The following is a 23,373-nucleotide window of genomic DNA, read 5'->3' on the forward strand; positions in this document are numbered from 1 at the left end:
GAAGAATGTTTTGTGTGCACTTTTAGAAGAATGGAAATTTGGGTTTTGTTGGGTAGAGAGTTCAGTAAATGTCTGTTAGGTCTAGTTGATAGTTTGCTCAATTTTCTGTTTTCTTGATGATCTTCTCCCTAGTCATTCTCTCCACATTATCCCTCAGCCAGAAGGCTTAAAATGGAGACAGTAAAATAAGGATTTTCCTTACTTTTACTCCTACTCATCTACAATCTTATGGCTAATTATTTTAATCAAAGAATGATGGGTAATAACTTGACTTACTATGGTGATTAGTTTGCAGCGTATTCAGTGTCGAATCACTATGTTGCACACCTGAAACTAATATAATTTGTATGTCAATTATACCTCATTTGAAAAAAAAACAATAAACAATGATACCTTTCAGGGTAATAAATTTTGAGGAATACCTGTATTATGCCCAGAGTCAAGGCCACATGTGTTGACTATCAGCATATTCATCTCCCTCTGGAGTACTGCAGACCTGTGCTATCCAGTACAGTAGCCATTAGTCATATGTCTATTTAAACTTAAATTAGTTAAAATTAAATTAAAATTTTAATTCCTTATTCACACCACCCCTTGTTTATATACTTGCCCACACTTCAAGTCAGTAACTACATGTGGCAATTGGCTACTGTATTGGATAGCATAGATAAAGAACATTTCCATCACCACAGAATAACATGATGCTAATAACTATTTGGTAGTTTGCTTTGTTGACTGTAATTTCATTTTCTTATAGTTTCTTATATTATTGAGGGTGCTGGGTTCTCCCATTTTTCATTTATGTGATGAGACTGCCAAAAATGGGAATAAATTTAAAGTGCCCTTATTAAGTTTAAGCAAAAATGTAATCTAGTGATTAAGGTTCTATTCCTTATAAATTGTGATCCTGGGCAAATTACTCTTCACTTTCTCATCAATAAAATGGGAATGTTGTGAAGATTAAATGAATTAATGTGCATAAGGCCCTCAGAAAAACCATACCTGCCATCCACATTAAGTACTTTATTAGTTAACAATATGTATATATTAATATACATTTACCATACATTTATGAAATTCAGATCATTAAACAAACAAGTGATTTAGGTTTCTTTTCCCATGTTGCTTTGTATTAATTTATCTTAATATTTGTAATAGCTGCATAACATTATGTTTCTAGACATTTGTTATAGCACAAAAATATAGTACTTTTATAATTATTGATCGATATATTTATTTAACCAGTCTCATTTTTTAAATTGTTTTTTGAGTATAGTTGACATATGATGTTACATTAGTTTCAAGTATACAACATAGTGATCCAACTTCTCTATAGTGTTCCATGCTCTCCACAAGCGTAGCTACCATCTGTCACCATACAACACTATTACAGTATCAATGACTGTACTTCGTATGCTATGCCTTTTATTCCCATGACTTGCTCATTTTATAGCTGGAAGGTTTTGTCTTTTTGTGCCAGTAACATACTATTTTGATTACTATAGCATCATAGTATACCTTGAAATCTTAACCAGTCTCATACTGATAGTTAGGTTTCTAGCTTTTAGCAGTCTTGGACTATTGTACTAAAAATCCTTGCATAAAAGTAGATTTACTGGGTATAGATGATTATACATTACATTTTGCTGAAAACTATAGATTTACTTTCCAGGAAATTAGTACCAGTTTATACTCCCATGAAGAGTATGAGTGCTTACATCTTCAGGATATCCTTCAGAGTCTTTGCCAATCTAAGCAGTTTTTTAATACAACTCTTACTATTTATTTAGTGGAGTTGGACATCTTTTTGTGTTCACAATTTTTGTGATTTTCTTGTTCATATATTAATATTTTGAAGATGTCTATATACTCTTTATGTACGCTAACATACGTGTAATTATGCACTAAGCTTGCTAATTCAGAAAATACTTTTCACCAGTTTGTCCAAGTTTTGTTTATCATGAGTTTTGACCTGTTAAGGTATTTAATTTACATTTAATTGACATCATTTTTTAATTTCTGGCTTTCTTGTATCCAGTTATTTATCTTAAAAGTACTTAGTTTCTATCTCAGGATTATAAAACTATCTCTCCATCTTTTCTTCTAATACTTTTATGGGTTTTTTTTTTCAATGAGTTTTATTTTGCTATAAGTTGTATAGGGATCCACCATTTTTTGTCTGTCCACTGCATCTCCTACTCTCAAGAACTACATCTCTATTATGGTCATATTACCACTATAGCTTACTATAATTAAAAAGTATAATTACATGTGGCTATAAAATTAGGAGGTCTTCAACAAAGCTATCTTTCAAAATATTGTGATAAAGAATCTCATGGTACATCCCAATAATATGATTATAGTTTCATACACGGCATAAATCTCACCATCGATTTCTCATCATTAATATGTTTTAATAAAGATATTTTTTGGTATTACCTATGAATGTTTTGTGAACATTTTATTTGGTAAACACACATTTTTTATAAGTTCCTTTGTTATTACATTTAGTTCTTTATGAAATTGTAGGAATAAATTCCTATAAATTATAAAAGAAAATTTGTTTTCATTTTCCAGATTTTTATTTATATATATTATTTGCAGGAATACTTACTTCACTATGGAGCAAGGGTAGTGCTTTGCTTTGCTCCTGAGAAGGATTCTATGGAACCTTTTGTACTTTTCTCCTCTGTTTCCCCACTCATTCCCCTTTTCTTTCTGTTTTTGTTGTCTCCTGACAAAGAGAAAAGAAGCAAAGTAACAGTAGATAAAAGGGAAACACTTTTGCCTATTAATATGTAGATTCTGTTATTAAGTATATGAATATAGGAGATTAATATAAGAAATATCTTGTTTTTCAGCAACATACTTTTAATCCTTTTTAATTTTTCTCTTTCTTTGTATTTGCCAGAATTCAGATTTTTATGGTAAATACTTTTTTTATTAAGGGGTCCAGGACAGAGTTCCATGTTGCATCATTTCTATTTTATTGGTTTATCACTCATCCTCTTCTCTCCTTTTTCTGATGAGACCTACTTTAATCATAATCATAATGAACTTTCAGTTAAAACCAGTTGTGACATAGCTTACTTATATTAAGAGTTCAATGTAGAAACCCTTTTCCTTCCTATTTTTTCTTATTTTTTTTATTATTTCCACAGAAAGAACGTGCTCTCTGAATAACTGTACAGTGGCCAAAAGAATTGGAAAAGGAAAAGATGCTACTGTCATCTTTGAGCATTTCAGGAAACCTGTAGATCCATTTGTTCAGGAAAACTGTTCTTGCAGGGCCCTAAATTCAGAGATAAATCCTTCCAATGCAAATATTTCTAATTCCTATGGAAATGTGCAAAATGGAAACATTTCTGTACATGAAACATACAGTGGACAGATGGAGCACAATTTAGCAGAATGTAGAGACACTTCTCAAGTACATATATATGATTCACGTCCTTCATTTTTTCCCAGTGATACCAGAAAAAGTGTTAATGGGGACCTCATGTTAAATTTGACACAGCTTAAAAATGTTTTAAGTGGTGTTTCTGCTGCTTTTCCCCTTCATAACAATACTGGCTCAAGCACAGTTATTACTTCAAAACTCATTAAAGACCCAAGACTGATGAGGAAAGAAGAAAGCATAGGAAAACATAATAATATTGCAGGCTTAAATGAGATTTTGCCACTTGAGAAGAGTTTAGATTTTAATTCAGAAATAAACCTACCATCTAAGCCAAATAATTCTGCCTCCTCATCTGAAGTTGTGCCTGGTGATCATTCTATTCTTACTAATTGTTCGGACGCCCCTTGCTTCAAAATTTCTTTTGATGATTCACAGTCACAGGCTCACGACTTGGGCTCTAAAAACAATGATTATACAACTCCCAATAAAATTACCATGGCAGGACAGTGTAAAGGCCAAGACAATTTTTCCTTTCCAATGTGTTTGTCCAATGTAGTTTCAGAAGTTGAGAACCAAAAACACAGTGAGGAAGAAGTCCAGAGATCCCAACAGAGAAGCAACATCCCACTTTTAACTGAAGAAAAAGGTGAACCACATAACTCTTATGAATCAGTGAATACTTGTACAAAAGGATATAGTAGTCACATTTCTCAAGAATCATGGTCTTCTAATTTAGAAACTGTATATCAGACTGGTCAGCAAATGTCTACAGTTTTTCCTCTCCAAAGGAAAGAAAGCATACATGGGTACATTCAAAATATTGGAAAAGTGAGAGACTTCACTGGCCCAAAAGATAATTCCGAACATGGAGAAAAGCAAATTTTGTGGAAAGAAATTGATTTTACTAATGAAGCAAAAATCAGTCCAATAGATAATTACATTTCTTTGTACCAAGAATACAAAGAGAATGAGAGTCTGTATTCTTTTGGAAAAAATTGTGATCAAATATCAATTACCCAAGAATTAGAAATCCCAAAATCTTCTGCATCTACCACAAAGGATAAATACGAGCTAGATCATCTAGCATTGGAATTACAAAGCAATCTTACTCCAAGAGTGGAGATTTCACAAAAGCATCCTCAACCCTCTTTGGAGTATGAAAATAACATTCATACAAGTTTTGCAATTTCTCAAAAACTAATGGAACTAAAATTGGAAAAACCAAATCAAAACTGTGTTAGCATTATGACTAATGCTTTCCAAGAAGCAAATGACATTCCCCAGGCCGAAGAACTGCCAATTGATAGAGTTATTTCATCTCATGACATTGAAACAACTCGTGACAATTCAGATTGCAGCATAGCTGGAGAACATATATGTGTCCATAGGAAAAATGAGAATGATCCAGTGTCATTGGAGAACATGCAGAGAGACTGCAGAGAAACTTTTCAAAATGCTGATAAAGGTCAAGGTCATACTCTATTCTGTAGTGCAGAGTTGTACAATGATACACACCTGAATATTGATCTCAAAGAACAAGGAGATAATGATAAAGAAAATGAAAATGGGGTTAAAGAGGAAGACGTTGCTTTGTCTACAGAAAACAGAGTAGATATATATGAAGATGAGAAGCAGGGTTTTAATACAAACAAAAATTATGCCAATATAGATGAAAGAAGGGAGAACAAAAATTACAACAATGTAGAAATTCTGAGTTCTGAAGAATTTTGTACATTTAATTTGACTTGGCGGAAAAGATATATATCAACAGAAACTACATTTTTAGAAAATGAAGATACTATCACTGCCATAAAACAAAAAGATACTCAAAATACAGGTAGAAGTGTAGAGCATTTGGCTTCCACAGCATTTCCCAAAATTGCAGCATCTTCAGTGCATGTAGCCTCAAATGCTGCGGTACAGATAGCTGATAATATGCCGCCTACATTAGGCACAAATCATGAAGATCACCAAAGATACCAGATTAAAGAAACTTGTTCTTCTGAGAGTCTAGATTTTGGTTTGTTAGTAAAACATAAGGTTTCTGATCATGAAATGGATATGGATAACAATAAATTACATGACTCATTTCATCAGTCAGTAAGTGACAGCTCAGTTCTTCATAGTTTTGAATTGGAAAATAATATTGAAGTGGGATCGGAACAGTGTGATGATGTTTTTCTAATTCAACAAGATACTCCTGGCCATAGAAATGTTCTGTATGAAGAATTTGAGGCCTCATATGAGGCTCTAAAGTCTCGTATTGATTGGGAAGGTCTGTTGGGAGGCAGTAATGGGGAGAGGGAAGTTTTGAAAAGCTCCAGAGGAAGGGAGAATAATGATCAACATTACTCTGAGGAAAGTAATTGTTTTTATTCCTCTCCACAAAAAGACAAAGCAGAGCTCTTCAATCCAATTTTACTTCCAGATTTACAAGTGAAAATCACTAATACATTTATGCCAGGATTCAGTCCCACTTTTGAATCCCCTGCATTGAAAGATAATTTTTGCAAAAACATAACTAAAGCCACAGAACCAGAAATAGATGAGGGGGAAGTGCCAGGATTTGAAATGTATTCCCAGTGTTCTGGTGAAAATTCACATTCTCCATGTGAAGATGAATTTGGTAATACAAGGCCAGAATCAGGACTAGTGAGTAAATCTGAAATCTCACTTTCTCTTGACGTGAATCATAATACACAAGGGAATCATGCTTCTGAAAAACAAAACAGTGGACCTTTGCTTACTGAACCCTCTAATGTCACAGCATTAAATAATGAAAGAAGTTGTTCCTTGACAAAGTCAAAAACTGATGGTAACAATACTAGACGTAAAAAGGACACAGAATCAAGAATTAGCAAAAGAAAACCAAATATACCTTTTAGGGTTGAGAACACGCCACATAAGGATTTAAGACATCATGAAATTTATGGAAAGAAGAGGAGGCTAACCAGTCAAGACTCATCTGAATGTTTTTCTTCATTATCCCAAGGACGAATTAAAACCTTTTCGAAGTCAGAAAAACACATTAGGAGTGTCCTAGATATTCTAAATAGTGAAGCATCTTTATGCAAAAGCAAACGCCTTTCCAGAAAACTTGACAGAGCCGTTCTTCACTTAAAAAAAGCTCATAGGAAAGTTCACACGTCTTTGCAACTTATAGCTAAAGTAGGAGAAAAAAGGAAGGGCCCATTACCAAAATCATATGCAATAATATGCAATAATTTCTGGGAAAGTTGTGACCTTCAAGGTTATAGCTCTGTGTCTGAAAGAAGATATTATTCCACTAAACATTTTTTGTCAAAAAGAAAATATGACAAGCTAGGAGAGAAAAGAGCTTTGGGATTTGAAGTGGATAAATCATTAACTCACGTATCAAAGCACAAGTCTTACAAAGCAAGGAGAGAGAGAATCACAGAGTGCCTTTCTAAGAAAAATAGGGCCAGCAGTGTCTCCAGAAGTCATACCACTATTCATGTGAGAGAATTTTGTGATCAAGAGTATCCTGAATCACAGTTAGCCCTGTGCTCTACAGCCCAAAGTACAAGTCCTTCAGCTTTTAACAAGAGTAGTATGAAAAGTCTAAGATCATCAGAACTTCGGCCATTTTCTGGAAAAACTGGGTGTCTGTTTTCCCCATCCTGCCCAGATGAGAAACTAACTAAAAAAGAAAATCAAATTGGCACAAACTTTTTATCTAACATTAGTAAATACGAAAAGCCTGAGAACCATTCAGCAAATAATAAAATTAAGGATGCAATGAAAGAAAGTAATTCTGAGACTAATAAAATAATAAATAAGAGTAATTCGATATCTTGCATAAAAGAAAACAACGTAAGTTTTAGCAGAGACAAAAATTATGATGCAACTTGTATAACGCACACAAAGGTAAAAACTGACATAGTTATTTCAGTTTTAGAATCAAATGTGAAGCACTTTTTAAATGTTGATATCTATAAACCGGATAACCTTATTTTATCTGGTTATAAAAGAAACCTGGAAGTAAATTGTCCTATAGAAGAATGGACAGCTCCCATTCAGAGCTCCAAACCAGGCATTATTTCAGGAGACATCCTTATGGACCCATTAAATCCAACTCTGATAACCCACAAAAAGTATAACAGTGTTCCTCAATGGTTACCAACCACTCCAATAACAGATAGTGAAGGAGAATCTTCAAAATCTTATTTGGATAAACAGAGAACTTTTTCTGTAGATTCTTTTGCAACATCCACCAATGTACCACACTGTCAGCCAGGATGTGGTGGAAGGGAACTTCTAAAAGCAGAACAATGCTCTTCAAGTAATTGCTTCTGTATAGATACAAATGAATCAAATGTTCTTGAGAATTCTGAGTTGGGTCTCAAATTAGTAACTGAAGAAAGTAAAAGCTGTAGGAAAAATGCAATGAAGAATCTATTTTCCAATGATAGTTCTTTGCTCATAAAAGATAATATAAAGGGTTCTTCAAAAAAATATATGGCAAAGAAAGACATTCAGGACAGAAAAATGTGGAAAGTTAAACAAGCAGAAAAAGCAAAAGATTCACTTCACAAAAAAAGCATGACTGAAGGATCCATTGCTACTGAGAACAAAAATCAAAAGAATAAGATCTTAGAAGAATCCTCCTACTTAAGAGAGAAAAGAATTAAAAATAATGTGATTGATTCTCATCCAAGCATTGAAGATATTACTGAGGCAGTCTCTTTGAATAACCCAGTTTCTAATCATCTTAGCAAAAGAGAGAAAGAAGGGGGAGTTAAAGTTAATAATAACTCTGACTCTGACTCTGCATTGCATTCAGAAATAGCCTGTAATTCCCAACCAGGCATTATAGGAGTGAATCATAGGCCTGTTTTACATATGCACTCTCAAACCTCTGAAGCCTCTACTCCTCAGGAGAAGCCTACAGCAAACATTAATGGATTAAAAGAAAAACATTGCTCAGCTAATCATTCAGCTCTTATAGCTAGGCTAGCTCAGATTTTGAGAAGGGCAGATGAAACATCATCTTTGCGGATTCTACAGGAAGAAACTAAGGCTTGTCAAAATATTCTCCCTTTATTTCTTGAAGCTTTTGAAAGAAAACAGGAATGTTCTCATGAACAAATTCTGATTTCAAGAGAACTATTGGTAGAACAACACCTGTGGAATAATTGCAAACACAAATTAAAACCATGTGCTGTTGACTCCTTGGTAGAACTCCAAATGATAATGGAAACTATTCAATTCATTGAAAACAAAAAAAGGCTCTTAGGAGGTGAACCAACATTCCGAAGCTTGCTTTGGTATGATGAAACATTGTATGGTGAGCTGCTCAGTAGACCACGTGGATTTCAACAACAATCCAATTTCTATCCTGCTTTTCAAGGAAGGTTAAAATATAATGCGTTCTGTGAGTTGCAAAACTATCATGATCAATTAATTGAATTGTTTGAAGAAACCAAAAGGGAAAACAATTCATACTATGCATTCTTAAAATGCAAACGACAGATTAATGAGTGTGAAGCAATAATGAAACGTTGTTCTGATTGCTTTGACTTTTCTCTTTCTGTTCCATTTACCTGTGGAGTTAACTTTGGAGATAGTTTGGGAGACCTAGAAACCTTAAGAAAAAGTACTTTAAAGCTGATTGGTATGTATGGGGACTCTCCTAAAGTTGATTCCTATCCAGGAAAAGAAGACCATTTATGGATTATCATAGAAATGATCTCCTCAAAAGTTAATTTTATTAAGAACAGTGAGGCAGTAAGTATTAAAATATCTCTTTATGGCCTGGAACATATCTTTTTTGATGCTGCAAAAAGTCTTGTTTGGAAAGAGAGGAGACAGTCTTTCAGCAAAAAATACTCAGGAAAGAAGGATAAAGAAATGCCACTCAAAATGAATCAGTATGCTTTTTCTAAGTTGAAAAAGATATATGATATGCTGTCTAAAGATTTAAGCAGTGAACAAATTTCCAGTATTGGGCTTGAGAATACTGATGATACAGATGATCTAATAAACAAAGCTACAGTTAACATAGAAGACTGTAGGTTTAACAGTACTTTGCTTTCACACCCAGATATCTGTTGTATTAGTGAAATACTGGATCAGGCTGAATTTGCAGACTCTAAGAAATTACAGGAACTCACTTTGAGATGTACTGAACACCTAGAAATTTTAAAAAAATATTTTCAGATGCTTCAAGAAGAGAACATAGATAATATTTTTATCACGGAAGAAAATGTTTTGGACATGGTGAGAAACCACAACCATGGGGCCATAATTTTAAAACCTGCAGCCATTGAAACCTATATTGAAATTGTCATGCTTTCAGAAACCGTTCACTTTCTTAAAAACACAATGGCAAAGAAACTAGACAAACAGAGGTTTCGAGGTATGCTTTGGTTTGATTTGTCACTTCTTCCTGACCTGGTTTGCTGCCAAGAAAAAATGGCTCCTTTTTCATTTCTTAAAGATAACTCAACAGATTGCCTTTGGAAGGTCATAGAGACTGCTATTTCTGAACTTAAGAAAGATCTGGATATTATTTACAAATATAGTGAAGCAGTTAATTGCTCATATGCTCTTCATTTGCTCTCAAGAGAACTTGAAGAACTTTCCGAAATAAAAAAACTTATAAAGAAGTCTGAGTATTCCATTTCTACATATATTGACTTTGTGCCGTATATAGCATCCATAAATTATGGAAGCACTATGACAGAGTTAGAATACAACTACAATCAGTTTTCTACACTGCTCAAAAATACAATGGCTGCCCCTCAGAAAGATTTAGGGAAAATGGCTCATATTATGAAAGTCATGAAAACTATTGAACATATGAAGATAATATGTGCTGAAAATGCCGAATTAACCATTTCCTTTATTCTGTGCCAAATGCTACATAACAGAAAGACTTTCCAACTGAAGAGAAAAGAAAAAATGAATATGCATGTAAAACCTAGGAAGAGTATCAATAAATCTAGTACTTTTATGAAGGTGCCCTCAATTTCAGAGTGCATAATGAAAAATGTTTCAAATTCCTCTAAAAAACGATCTATCACTGTAGACAAATGTGAAGACTCTCAGGAACAAGAGGAAAACACTACTGTTTCCAGCTGTAAAAAACAAAAGGTAACAAATGTTTGAAACAAAACCTATGTAAGTATTACTTTTGAGAACAAGTCTGCTCTTCAAACAGGTAGTTTGCAGATTGGTAAAAATTGAGAATGCTTTGAATATTGCCTTGCAAAATGAATTTACTAACTAAAGAATTGGATTGGGGGGTACCTGGCTGGCTTAGTCAGTGGAGCATGCAGCTCTTGATTTCAGGGTCATGAGTTTAAGCCCCACGATGCATGTAGAGCTTACTTTAAAAAAAAAAAAGAATTGGATTAAATAGTTCCTATTATCTATATTTTAGATAATAGGAATTCTATATATTCTCATATATAGAATCATGATAGTCTATGTATGAGAAACACCTTGCAAATGTCTACTTTTAAACTAAAAATTATTTAATTTAGAAGATATTTCTTGGAAGGGTATAAATTTATATAACTTCTTAAGGGGTAGTCCAATTTATGTGAATGTAAGTTAGTAATTTATTAAGTAGCTTCTATATAATAAGACTATACTTAATGTAGTAAATATTAAAAACTGGCTAATGGAGCCTGTGTTCTTGACCATTATCATCCACATGGAAAAATAGGACAAATATTTTTAAATAGATGATTATGAAGGAGTTACAAGAAGTCCTACATAAACACATTTTATTTAACAAATTATAGAAAACATTTATTTTGTACCCGGCACTGTTCTAATGATTGCACAAATATTAACTTCTTGATCTTTCACAAAATCTTTATGATGTAGGTACAATTATTATCTTATTTAAAGGTATAAAACAGTATAGAAAGGTTAAATAACTTTCCCAGGGTCACAGAGTTAGTAAATGGGTGAGCCCAGATGTAAAACCAAGGGAGTCTAGCTCCAGAGCCCATACTAACCTAACAACCTACTCTCAGAGCCTTCTCTTAAAATTTTTTGAGAATTTCTCAGTTCAGAAGTAAAGAGAATCCTATATGCAAAATGAAAAGTAGGAATTTTTTCTTGGGTTACTGTAATTGCATTTGTTAGTTAAACTAGTTCTGGAGACCAGGAAACCAATCATTTATTTCACTGTTTATAGAAAAATGCTTACTAAACAACCAGTTTGTAAGCATACTTCCAATAAGAATACAAGTTGTGTACGCCACATCAAGAGTAAAATGAGGATAATACTTAAATACCACTGAGCCACCCAGGCGCCCAATGAATGTAGTTTTAGACCGAGCATTTTAGATGATGACACAACAAGCAATTGTATCTGATGTGAAAATAATATTTATATTGTATTTTATACCATTACCAATGTAGGTTTTCTTTGTAACTTTTAAACATAGGTTGACATGAAAGATGTCACAAAAATCAACAGAGAAGAGGCAACATTCGAGCATCCAAGGTAAGAGTTGCCATCAGCCCTATCTGAAGGCAAACTAAACAAAATTAAGCACATATTAAGGAACAATACTAACATTTATTTATATACCTCTGTTGGATCATACATGTAATTTAGAGGACAAGAAAAAGGTTAAGAGGGAGAATAAGGTTTCAGATTATGCAGTGCTTTAAGGTTTAAGGAATTTGAACTTCGTTCTGTAAGTATTGAAGGTATAATCCTGTAAAATGTGTTTTCTCAGTGATTTAAAGGGTAAGGAGATTCTAAGTAGTGGTAGAAGTAGTAGTAAGTTAGAGAATAGTGATGTTTTATAGAATAAAGTAAAATTCATATTTGACAGACATTGCTTAAAGAATTCATGGGGATTAGTAAAGTGGTTTGCTAAAAAGGAGATAATATGACAAGTGATTAGATTGAGCTTTTTTAAACTTGGTACTATAGACCAGTCAGATTTCAAAATTGGTTAAAAAGATAGAAATTGCTAACTTGGGGCACCTGGGTGGCTCAGTCGTTAAGCATCTGCCTTCGGCTCAGGTCATGATCCCAGGGTGCTGGGATTGAGCCCTGCATCAGGCTCCCTGCTCAGCGGGAAGCCTGCTTCTCCCTCTCCCACTCCCCCTGCTTGTGTTCCCTCTCTCGCTGTGTCTCTGTCAAATAAGTAAAATCTTAAAAAAAAAAAAAAAATTGCTAACTTATATTACTAAATGGGGATTTATTCATCAACATCCATATATTATAAATATACTACAGTTTCATAAAAGATGTTTAACAGCATGATATAGGAGGAACATGATTTCAAACTAAAGGCTAGTTCTTTTTTTTTTTTTTTTTTTTTAAGATTTTTTATTTATTTATTTGAGAGATAGAATGCGAAGAGAGAGAGCACATGAGAGGGGGGAGGGTCAGAGGGAGAAGCAGACCCCCTGCCGAGCAAGGAGCCCGATATGGGACTCGATCCCGGGACTCCAGGATCATGACCTGAGCCGAAGGCAGTCGCTTAACCAACTGAGCCACCCAGGCGCCCCTAAAGGCTAGTTCTTTAAACTGAATTATTTTTATGAAAAACTTCCGACATGGTTTGTATTTTTTCATTCTGACATGAAGTGGCACCACTGGACATTTTGACCATCTCATTTCATTCAGCTCTCTAAGATTTTCAATTTATGACAAGCTTCATTTTGTCCAATTTTTTTTCCATTTTATGAAAGAAAATGGGTAATATAGAAAAAAAAGATGAGCATTCTCATTTCTGTCTTACTTGGTTCTGCTGCTTTAATTATACATTTTATTTACCGCATTTCTAAAATCCTTTTCTAGACTCTGAATAGTTGTGTTAGTTGCACCAAGATGAATAGGCTTTTAAAGGGATAACATAAACCAGTTCTATAATCATCTTAGTTTTGGTAACTAAATATAGGTGGTATTTGCTACTCAAAGAATCAAACTTTCCTGCTCACATAGCAGGAGAATGAATCCAAATATAAGATCAATACAGGGTACATGGAAGAATATTCTCTAAGAGAATGCATAAAAGAGTGACCCTACAGGCAGCTGCCAATGTGTAGGGTTGAGACATCACTGAAACATCATTGGAAATGTGATAGAGTCAAAATTGTACTTTCTGCAAAATGTCAAAGTATTGTACAGGATTGGATGATGATGATGTTGATTGTCACTAAAATGCCTTTTAGAGGGGCGACTGGGTGGCTCAGTCAGGAGTCTGCCTTCGGCTTGGGTCATGATCCTGGGGTCCCAAGATGGACTCCTGTGTCAGGCTCCCTGCTCAGTGGGGAGCCTGTTTCTCCCTCTGTGTGCTCTCTCATCTCTCTCTCTCTCACTCTCTCTCTCAAATAAATAAGATCTTTAATTTAAAAAAAAGTTTGAAATGCCTTTTAGAGAGGCTGGATTAAGGAAAATACAGGGCTTTTAGAGTTGAAACTAAATATTTACAAATTCCAGGCCAAAGATTAGTATCTCTTGCCTGGGGAGGAGTGATTACTTTTTTTCTTTTCAACATGTTCTTTTCCACTTGTAATTTAAAGAATTTGATGAGACACCAAAAAATATAATCATCCTGGAGACCTTTAACTCTCTGGCTCTAGACATTTCCATAGTGGATGCTTCCTTCAGCCTGGTTGAGACTCTCTAAATTTAGGTAGAAATGTCAAGGATATTAAATTGGCATGATAGGGTGGCTCAGTCATTAAGCGTCTGCTTTCGGCCCAGGTCATGATCCCAGGGTCGTGGGATTGAGCCCTGCATCTGGCTCCCTACTTGGTGGGACAGGAAGCCTGCTTCTCCTTTTCCCACTCCCCTTGCTTGTATTCCCTCTCTCTCTGTCTCTCTCTCTGTCAAATAAATAAATAATAAATTGGCATGATATTTTGGAGGTCTGTGTTTCCTCTTCTCAACCTTGAACGGACAAAATATCTTAGTAGTTCCTGATAAAATAAGATGACCTTTTGGCAGGGGCAGGGCAGAGCTTGGTAGTTTTGTGAGTTATATATAGCCATTTACAAGTAAAGAAGATCATCAAAAAGTTGGAAGTGTATGAATGCAAAACTATAGTAAAAGATTGGATGTAGTTTTCTACTTCTAAAAGCCTCTGTTAGGAAATGTCCAGTGCATAAAATAATTACAATATTGACCACAGTGTATATATTTCTAAACATATTGGAAATACATTTGAAATGTGGAGTGTATCACATTCAGCAGGGAAAGTATCTCAATTCAAAGCAAGGGAGTAAAACTGGGGAAATAAGTTACACATATATACTGCTGATAGAGAAAAGGTAAATCTTAAGAATTCTCCTAAATAACTTCAAATACATGTTTATAATTAAGTTTTGGGGACTCCATTTATATAAAGTTGTTTTTATGTATGTGTTATACTTAATAGGACTACAAGATCTCATCCCGAAAGTGAAAGTGAAATAGGACCAACTTCATCTGACAATCTGAAAAGAAACCATGTATCTCCAAAAAAGGTTGAGGTGGAAAGATCACTTCCTGGCTCACTATTACCTTTAAAGAACTTAACAGACACTTGCACATCAAAGTCAGAGGGCAAAATAGATTTAACTAATATTGCATCTGATACTTCGGAAGACTTCGCTGGACAACAGGGAAACTTAAATAGCATGAAGAAAAGCAATGTGAATTTTAGTGCTACTGAAACAAAGAGTGATAAGAAAGATTGTTCTTCTTTTGCAATTTGTGAACAAAGAAGTGTAGATGGCATATTTCCAAAAGACTACAAGATGCCTTCACAGAGATTTCTTAATCCTGCAGAGAAATCTTTTCCCTCAGACATAAAACCAGGAGCTGATGCTTCTCCTCTGCCTGATGCATCAGTGCTCTCAAAGCCTATTTTCCGTTTTGTTAGGGACATCCCTGCCAATTTAGAAATGAATGACACTGTCTTTGAACTTCAAGATAATGAAATATTAAAATCATCTATTAAAAATTCTGCATGCACCAATTCTTCAGAATCCAAATTTATCCAGAACAGGTCTCCTATTCTGCAAGTAAATAAAACACAGCCTGCAAAAACTGAGTTAAAAGAAAAATACACGAAGGATACCTTGAGTCCCAGTACTGTACCTCTTGGAGCATCTGGGAACATAACCTGTAATGTAAATCAAACAGCAGAATACTCTGTTTCTGAACAACAGAATAATGAAAATTCAGAAGTCCTAACTCAGAATGCTGTTGCATATTGGAATGAACTTCCACAGTCTGCATGTACCCCAATATATAATTCTTCTGCACATTCATTTGGAACTTCATATCCTTATTACTACGCTTGGTGTGTTTATCATTACAGCAGCAGCAGCGGCAGTTCCCTTACCCAGACATATCACGGGATAACATCATATGAAGTACAGCCACCTCCTGCTGGGATGTTGACTGCAATTGCAAGTACTGTTCAGAATACACATTCTAATCTTTTATACTCTCAATATTTTGGCTACTTTGCTAGGGAGCCACAAGCAAATGACTTTGTGCCAGGGAATGGGTATTTTCAATCTCAAATGCCTGTTTCTTACAATTTTCAGCAGCCGATTTTTTCACAGTATGCTCCCCATCAACCATTCCCACAAGCTGTATACCCTTACCCTCCTGATTCAGGTGTACTTCCAGAAGTTCCTTGGACTTATGGTGAGTTTTATAAGTTTTAGTGCTCACTTTATTGAGTTTTTACTTTTCTCTCTTTATTTATGTAAATGAAACTTATAGCAGGTGATGATCTATAGCAGTCATTTTTCTGTGCAGATTTGTAGAATTGTTCAAATCTTAGGCAGAATTGAATTATATCTGGTTGTCAGAGATTGAAACAAAAAGAATTGGTAATATCACTAATATGTCCTTCAACAAAACCCAACTTTGGGAAGTAATCAAGTAAATTATAGTTAATCCATACCACAAAATACAGTGCAACAATCACAGGGTTTAAATAAGTTTGTGGGTTTTTTCAAGATTTTTTAAATTTATTTATTTGACAGAGAGAGAGAGCACAAGCAGGGGGAGATGCAGAGGGAGAGGGAGAAGCAGGCTCCCCACTGAGCAGGGAGCCCGATGCGGGGCTGGATCCCAGGACTCTGGGATCATGACCTGAGCCGAAGGCAGACGCTTAACCGACTGAGCCCCCCAGGCACCCCTTAAATAAGTTTTTAATAACGGTTTTTAAAACTATGTCATATAAATTTACCTGTGTAAATAAATAAGTGCCTAGAAATACTGAAATGAAATACACCAACATTTTAACTAGTCTGCCTCTGGGTAATAAAATTGGGGGATTGTGGAGAGAGTTTTTAATATTTTCTAGATTTCCTACTATGAAAATACATTATTTTGATAAATGGAGAAAAAAATAGAGTGAAAAACCAAGTTTGAAAAAGAAACTTCAATCCGATAAAGCCACCTTTCTCTTGGTATTCTAATACAATATCTGGGCATAAGTGAGAAGAACAACTTGGTAACTTGCCACTAGAAGTTGAAATTTTTTCTCTTAAGTGCAATTCTATTTGTAAAATACAATTAGAACACCGATTTTTAAAATTAAATTGAAATGTATATTTACCAGTGTATAGCAAAATTTAAGAACAATTGTTAATAATCCAACAAAAACTACAATTATTCATTAACACTCCAATATTCAACCATCAGAGATAATATGTACTGTAAGTAAAGTTAACGATCTTTTAAGGTCTTAGAGAAATGCAAGAGAATTTCTTTCTAAATTAAAAAGTCGTTTCCTGGAACACCTGCCTGGCTCAGTTAGAAGAGCATGTGACTGTTGATCTCAGGATTGAGAGTTCAAGCCCCACATTGGGTGTAGAGACTACTAAAAGTAAATAAACTTTTAAAAATAATAAAAAGTTGTTTCCCAATAGATTCTCTTACAAATTAGTAAGTAGAAAAAAATTGAGTTCATTTATTCATTCATTGGTCCTAATTGGATAAGAAGCAGATTGTTAGCATAATTCTATTTCTAATTTAAAAATCTGATCACAGCACCTCTATATTGGAGTTGCCACTGACACTATGTCCTATGGGATAAAATTCAGATACTTTAGCTTGAAATGCAGGGTCCTTCACAGTTTATGTAGCCTCATCTCCCATCACTTCCACCTTTGTATTCAAGCCACATTGAACTTCTTACTGTTCTCTCATGTAAGAATTCCTCTCGTACTTCCATAGAACTTTTTGTGTGCCTTTCTCACATGATAAGGCATGTTAGTATTATATGGCATTGTAATTATCTGTGTATCTTTCCCTTCCCATCGTGGCCCACCAAATGAGTTTAAACAGGACTGGAAATTGTTTACCTAAAACAGAAGAAAAACAGTAGAGGAGAGGAGAAAGAAATAGTGGAAGTGGGGAAGCATATGACTATGCTTTTCCTTTGTGATTAATTTGACACACTGCTGCTACTATAAGAATAAACACATCAAACATAGTAGATGTGGCAAGCCTATGAATTAAACTAGAAATTTGCATTTCTGAAATAGGAAATCTTGAATGTAATTGTTTCATAAAGGTTCTCAGAGTTTGAGCTTTCTCATGTTCTTAATAATTAAGCTGTTGGTGATGCTTAAAAAGATATTTCTGGAATCAAATCCAGCTTTGGTTCTCAGAAAATTTTCATTGTTAACCTACTTGGTTATATTAGTCAAGTGAAAATAAAGGAAAAGAAACAATTACCTATTGTATTATTCAAAAATAACTCTAAAAATATTACGAGGCAATAAGCACCTCATTTAGTTTTCATGAGTACAAATCTATAGAGATCACCTCTCATGCTTTCAGGAACTACATCCTTCTAAACATCTGAAAATCCCTCTGACCCATTTTTTGATGTTTTGCTCTTGATGCTTGTATTCAGCGCCATAAATGGAACTAAGAGAAGGGGCTAAGTGAGCCGTGTGTGTGAGGCACATTATTACATCCTTTACTCCATTTAACTCTCCCAGAATATCTGAGAGAGATGTAGAGATTATTGTTCTTTTACAGATAAGGAAAGTACTCCATGGAGAGCCTTAAATAACTTTTAAGATCCCATGGCTATTAAAGGGCAGATGTGCAGTTTGAACTCTAGTATTTTTAGTTCTAACTTAATTCAGGTCTTCCACTATACCATTATGTACTGTTAGTCTCCCTCATTAACTTATCTCAAATCTTTGTGGGTTTGTTTTCTTTCAGTTCCATGGCAACAAGAACCTTTTCAGCCAGGACATTGAAAAAAGTCTTCTGTCTACTGAAATAAAGGGGATTTAACAAGTTTTTCCAAGTATTTTTTCCTTAATTTTTTTATTTTTACATTTTTAAATATATGTGAATGTGGTAGGAAATAGAAACCATATAGCCCTTTATAAAATGTTTAAATGCAACAGTGTATCATATAATGCAATTGGAAATCAATTTCTGACATCCAAAATACCAAAATTATTTCCATGCAATATTTTAGTGAATGGTAGTAGGCTATTTTCAATATCCATCAGAAACATTATCAATATTTTGAAATGTTTCCATCACAGCTGTTAATATAAAGATCCTTTTGAGATTATTGTAATGGAGTAAGGAGAGTAAATGTAACATTTAATATGATTAAAGTTAAGCAATGGTAGTAAAATCTTTAAAATAAGATTTTTCTGTCTGATATTTTTTTTATATTGTTTATGGTAGCATTGTGCCATTTGACTTAAAGAAGGACTTTTTTTTACTTGGATTGTTCAATCAGACCAATAATTTTATAATTCTTGATATTTCATATAATTTACAATTCTGTATCTGATGTGACAAATTCCTTTAATTTCAATATTTTCTAATTTTTACTTGAAAAATATGTTTTAATAGGGAATTTGGTTTGTATATTTTCAGTGTTTGTTCAGAGTAGAGATTTTTAAAGTTTTTATGTTTGAAGTAGTTTTATATCATTGTATTGAAATTAAAGTACACTTAACACCTTTTCCCAGGAGCCTCCTCCACAAGATTATTTCTTTTGTATTTCACAATTCAGACTTTTTAAAAAAATGATTTTGTAGCAAATAAGAATAATTTCTTTAGCTTATGCTAAATGTTTATGCTAAATGCTTAGTCACATTTTAGTAATTTAAATAACAGCACAAATAGAAGTTTTTTAATGCTGTGGTCATAGATTTTTTTTTCCTTTTTTCCACAAAAGCAAAAAATGTCTCAGAAATAATCATCATAGAACAACAGGGGTTATAGTGTGTAACTATGGTCTTGAGCACCGCTCTCTGCCCACCAACACCCAATCCTGTTTTCTGTAAAATTACAGCTAGAAAGATCCCATACAACTGGATGGATCTTTCTCAAAAGTGCTAGTGGGCCCAAAAATGTGACAAGAAATTTGCATTGGCTCAATCTATGCAGATAGCAGAGCCATTAGTGTTTTCTCAAACTTTCTGTGTTAGCAGACTTTTTGTGTTATCTAGCACAGGCCTCCAAAAAGAGTACAATTCAGCCAAATTTATTGTAGAATAACTAATTTTTCAATTTAGAAAAACACTAAGAACCCCCCGGATAAGCCTCTTTACTCACAACCAAATAGGATGGAATTCAGAGTACTTAAGGTTTTTCTCTAACAGATCTTTAAAAGAGCAAAGAACTGCACCTGAAAGAACTGAGGAATTTGAAGACTATAGGATGTAAGCAATATCAAAATAACATGGGCAGGGGAGGAGGGTGGGATAGGGGGGTTTGTCCATATAGTTGTTTTATTTGAAAATAGTCTGTAAAATCTGAACTCCTGAACAGATACTAAAACAGTAATACTCTTACCCAAAAAATAACTTTGTCATTTGGTTTATGCTTAATTATGGAAAGATGTTACAAATTTATTATTAAAAATGCCTCTTACTAGGTAAACCAGAAGTTAAATGTTAAAAGAATGCTTTCTTTAAACAATGTTCAGAATCTCTTAATACTGTCTTGTGATACTTTTATTTCATGAGTTTTGATTTCTTCCAAAAAAATGAAAAACGTTATCTAAATATTCAGTTACATTTTAAAATCTGTACTTTGAAACAGAACATGAAAAACTAGAACATTTTCTTCCCGTCCCCCCAAATATGTATTTTAGTTCTAAAAGTAAAAATAAAACAAATTAAAATTTAGGCAAACATTATTTAAAAAACAAAAAACCTGGTTATTTGTAAATATTACTGTTTTGGAATTAAAGAATTACCTGAATAAACTGAATTCCTTCTAGTTTCAGTTGGTCTTTTTTTTCCTTTTGTGTTTCTTCACTGATGAGCAGATACATGATTGGTCCTTGGTTTACACATACCCATTACATGAAAACCCACAAAGAACTGGCTTAATTAGATGACTAAACAGACTGCTGGAGCCCTCCTTCCACTGCAGCTTGGTTTTGCCTTCATGTCCTTCCTTCCTTCCCCCTCACTCTACAAACTTCTTACTTCCTGGAGTTCCATAGGACAAGCCAGAGTCCCTGCCTTCATGCAGTTCTCATGCCATTCAAGAGGGTAAGTAATATACATGTAAGTAATTCATTTCACATCATGAGAAGTAATACGGAAAAAGCAAAATAAAGTAATGGAACAGAGAATGATTGGATGATACATCAGCTGAGATGATCAGGGAGGTAATCAAACTAACTTCTATATTCTTACATTTTAATTATATCACTCTGCCTTCCATTAATATATATATTATAGATGTGCCTCTAAAACTTAAGTTCTGAATCTAGCTAAATAAAAGGCTATATCCCCCATTTTCACAATGAGAAGATTCCCAAAACAGTTTTTTTAGTGAATTTAAATATATAAACTTTTAGGGATACAGAGGTATGTTTAAATATCAGGTGTATGTTACATAAAAATATTTAAAATTTTTTTTCTTTTTAATTTTTGTTATGTTAGTCACCATACATTACATCATTAGTTTTTGGTGTAGTGTTCCATAATTCACTGTTTGTATATAACACACAGTGCTCCATGCAGTATGTGCCCTCCTTAATACCCATCACCGGGCTAACCCATCCCCCGACCCTGCTCCCCTCTAGAACCCTCAGTTTCTTTCTCAGAGTCTATAGTCTCTCATGGTTCTCCCCCCGCCTTCATTTTTCCCTTCCTACTATCTATTTTTTTCTTAAACATATAATGTATTATTTGTTTCAGAGGTACAGGTCTGTGCTTACCATAGCACACACCCTCCCCAGTGTCTTTCACCCAGCCACCCCACTCCTCCCACCCCCCACCACTCCAGCAATCCTCAGTTTGTTTCCTGAAATTAAGAATTCCTCATATCAGTTAGATCATATGATACTTGCCTTTCTCTGACTTATTTCACTCAGCGTAATACCCTCTAGTTCCATCCATGTCATTGCAAATGGTAAGATTTCAGGTTTTTTATGGTTGCATAATATTCCATTGTGTATGTATATATACCACATCTTCTTTATCCATTCATCTGTCGATGGACATCTAGGCTCTTTCCATAATTTGGCTATTGTGGACATTATTGCTATAAACATTGGGGTGCACGTGCCCCTTCAGATCACTACATTTGTATCTTTGGGGTAAATACCTGGTAGTGCAATTGCTGGGTCATAGGGTAGCCCTATTTTCAACTTTTTGAGGAACGTGCATAGTGTTTTCCAGAGTGGCTGCACCAGCTTGCATTCCCACCAACAGTGTAGAAGGGTTCCACTTTCTCCGCATCTTCGCCAACATCTGTCGTTTCCTGACTTGTTAATTTTAGCCATTCTGACTGGTGTGAGGTGGTATCTCATTGAGGTTTCGATTTGGGTTTCCCTGATGTCTAGTGATGTTAAGCAGTTTTTCACGTGTCTGTTGGCCATTTGGATGTCGTCTTTGCAGAAAAAGACAAACACTTTTTAAATTCTGATGAGTACAATTGTAAGAGCAGTGACTACAGATTCCTAGTTAACTAATGAAAAGAAACTGAGAAAGTAAGAGGTTGCTTAGTAATGCAATATGAAAGTAAGATTAAAAGAATTCAGAGATGAAGACAGAAAATTCTGTAAGACCAAAATCCTCATTTCTTGAGGTGTAAGCTCTGCTGCCTCCTTTACTGTTACCTTATTTCTGAATCTTGTAACCATTGAAGAATCCCTCTGGTGTTTGTAAGAAGCTTCCTTTGAAATATTCTATGGAACCCTTAATCTCATAATACACTGCATTCTAATTTGTCAGAGGAAACTGCATATATCTTGGGATTTGTAACTTCTTTCATTTTTAAAATCTGTGTTCCTTTATTAGGTAAGAATAACTTAGATTTATGACAGATTCATTTTTTTTTAAAGATTTTATTTGTCAAGAGAGAGGGAACACAAGCAGGGGGAGTGGGAGAGGGAGAAGCAGGCTTCCCACCAAGCAGGAGCCCCATGCGGGGCTCAATCACAGGACCCCGGGATCACAACCCAAGCCAAAGGCAGACGCTTAACAACTGAGCCACCCAGGTGCCCCAGATTCATTTTTTTTTAAATATGGACATCTTCGTTTTGAGAAAGCTAGTATAGTCAATTGAGCTTATTTGGTTAAAGACTGCACTTAGATTCAGGCAGCAATTATTGAACATCTGACTTATGCTAAAAGTATGCTATTCTCTTTGCGTGTGCATCAACTAATCTTTGTATCAGCCCCATAAAGGGAAGCATTATTTGCTTATTTTATAATGCATTCATTCAGAAATCCCTATAAGATATTTTTATTCCTCAACTCATCTTTGTGAACATCAGTTAATAGTTTCCAGTATTGTTGGTTTGGAAAGAATATAAGAGCTGACTTAAGTTTCTCTTCTTTGACATGTCACTTGCTTTTTTAATTCCAGACATCAATTTATGTACCTAATACATAATCTTTTAAAATTTTAATTACAGAATATGCAAAAAACAATACTGTAATTTGAGATTTTTGCATGTTTGATTAAAAGATAATTGCCCTGTGCATACAAATAATTTTAGTCCTTTGGCTAGGAT

The 23,373-nt window shown here is 34.4% G+C and overlaps 1 protein-coding gene across 1 annotated transcript in view; it reads left to right on the forward strand.

The window, feature by feature from the left end:
- The window catches only part of TEX15 (testis expressed 15, meiosis and synapsis associated), a 72,694-nt gene extending 53,457 nt beyond the window's left edge, over window positions 1-19,237 (forward strand). The window contains exons 7-10 of the mRNA XM_045879294.3: window positions 3,162-10,516; window positions 11,827-11,885; window positions 14,782-16,043; window positions 18,588-19,237. Coding sequence (XP_045735250.2) covers window positions 3,162-10,516; window positions 11,827-11,885; window positions 14,782-16,043; window positions 18,588-18,625 — 8,714 coding nt within the window. The 3' untranslated portion in view covers window positions 18,626-19,237. The remainder of the gene's footprint in view (window positions 1-3,161; window positions 10,517-11,826; window positions 11,886-14,781; window positions 16,044-18,587) is intronic.
- The last annotated feature ends 4,136 nt before the right edge of the window (window positions 19,238-23,373 follow it).

The sequence above is a fragment of the Mirounga angustirostris genome, unplaced genomic scaffold (genome assembly GCF_029215605.1).
Source record: "Mirounga angustirostris isolate CCGP_5_RB_7025 unplaced genomic scaffold, mMirAng1.0.hap1 SCAF_2, whole genome shotgun sequence".
Taxonomy (NCBI): Eukaryota; Metazoa; Chordata; class Mammalia; order Carnivora; family Phocidae; genus Mirounga; species Mirounga angustirostris.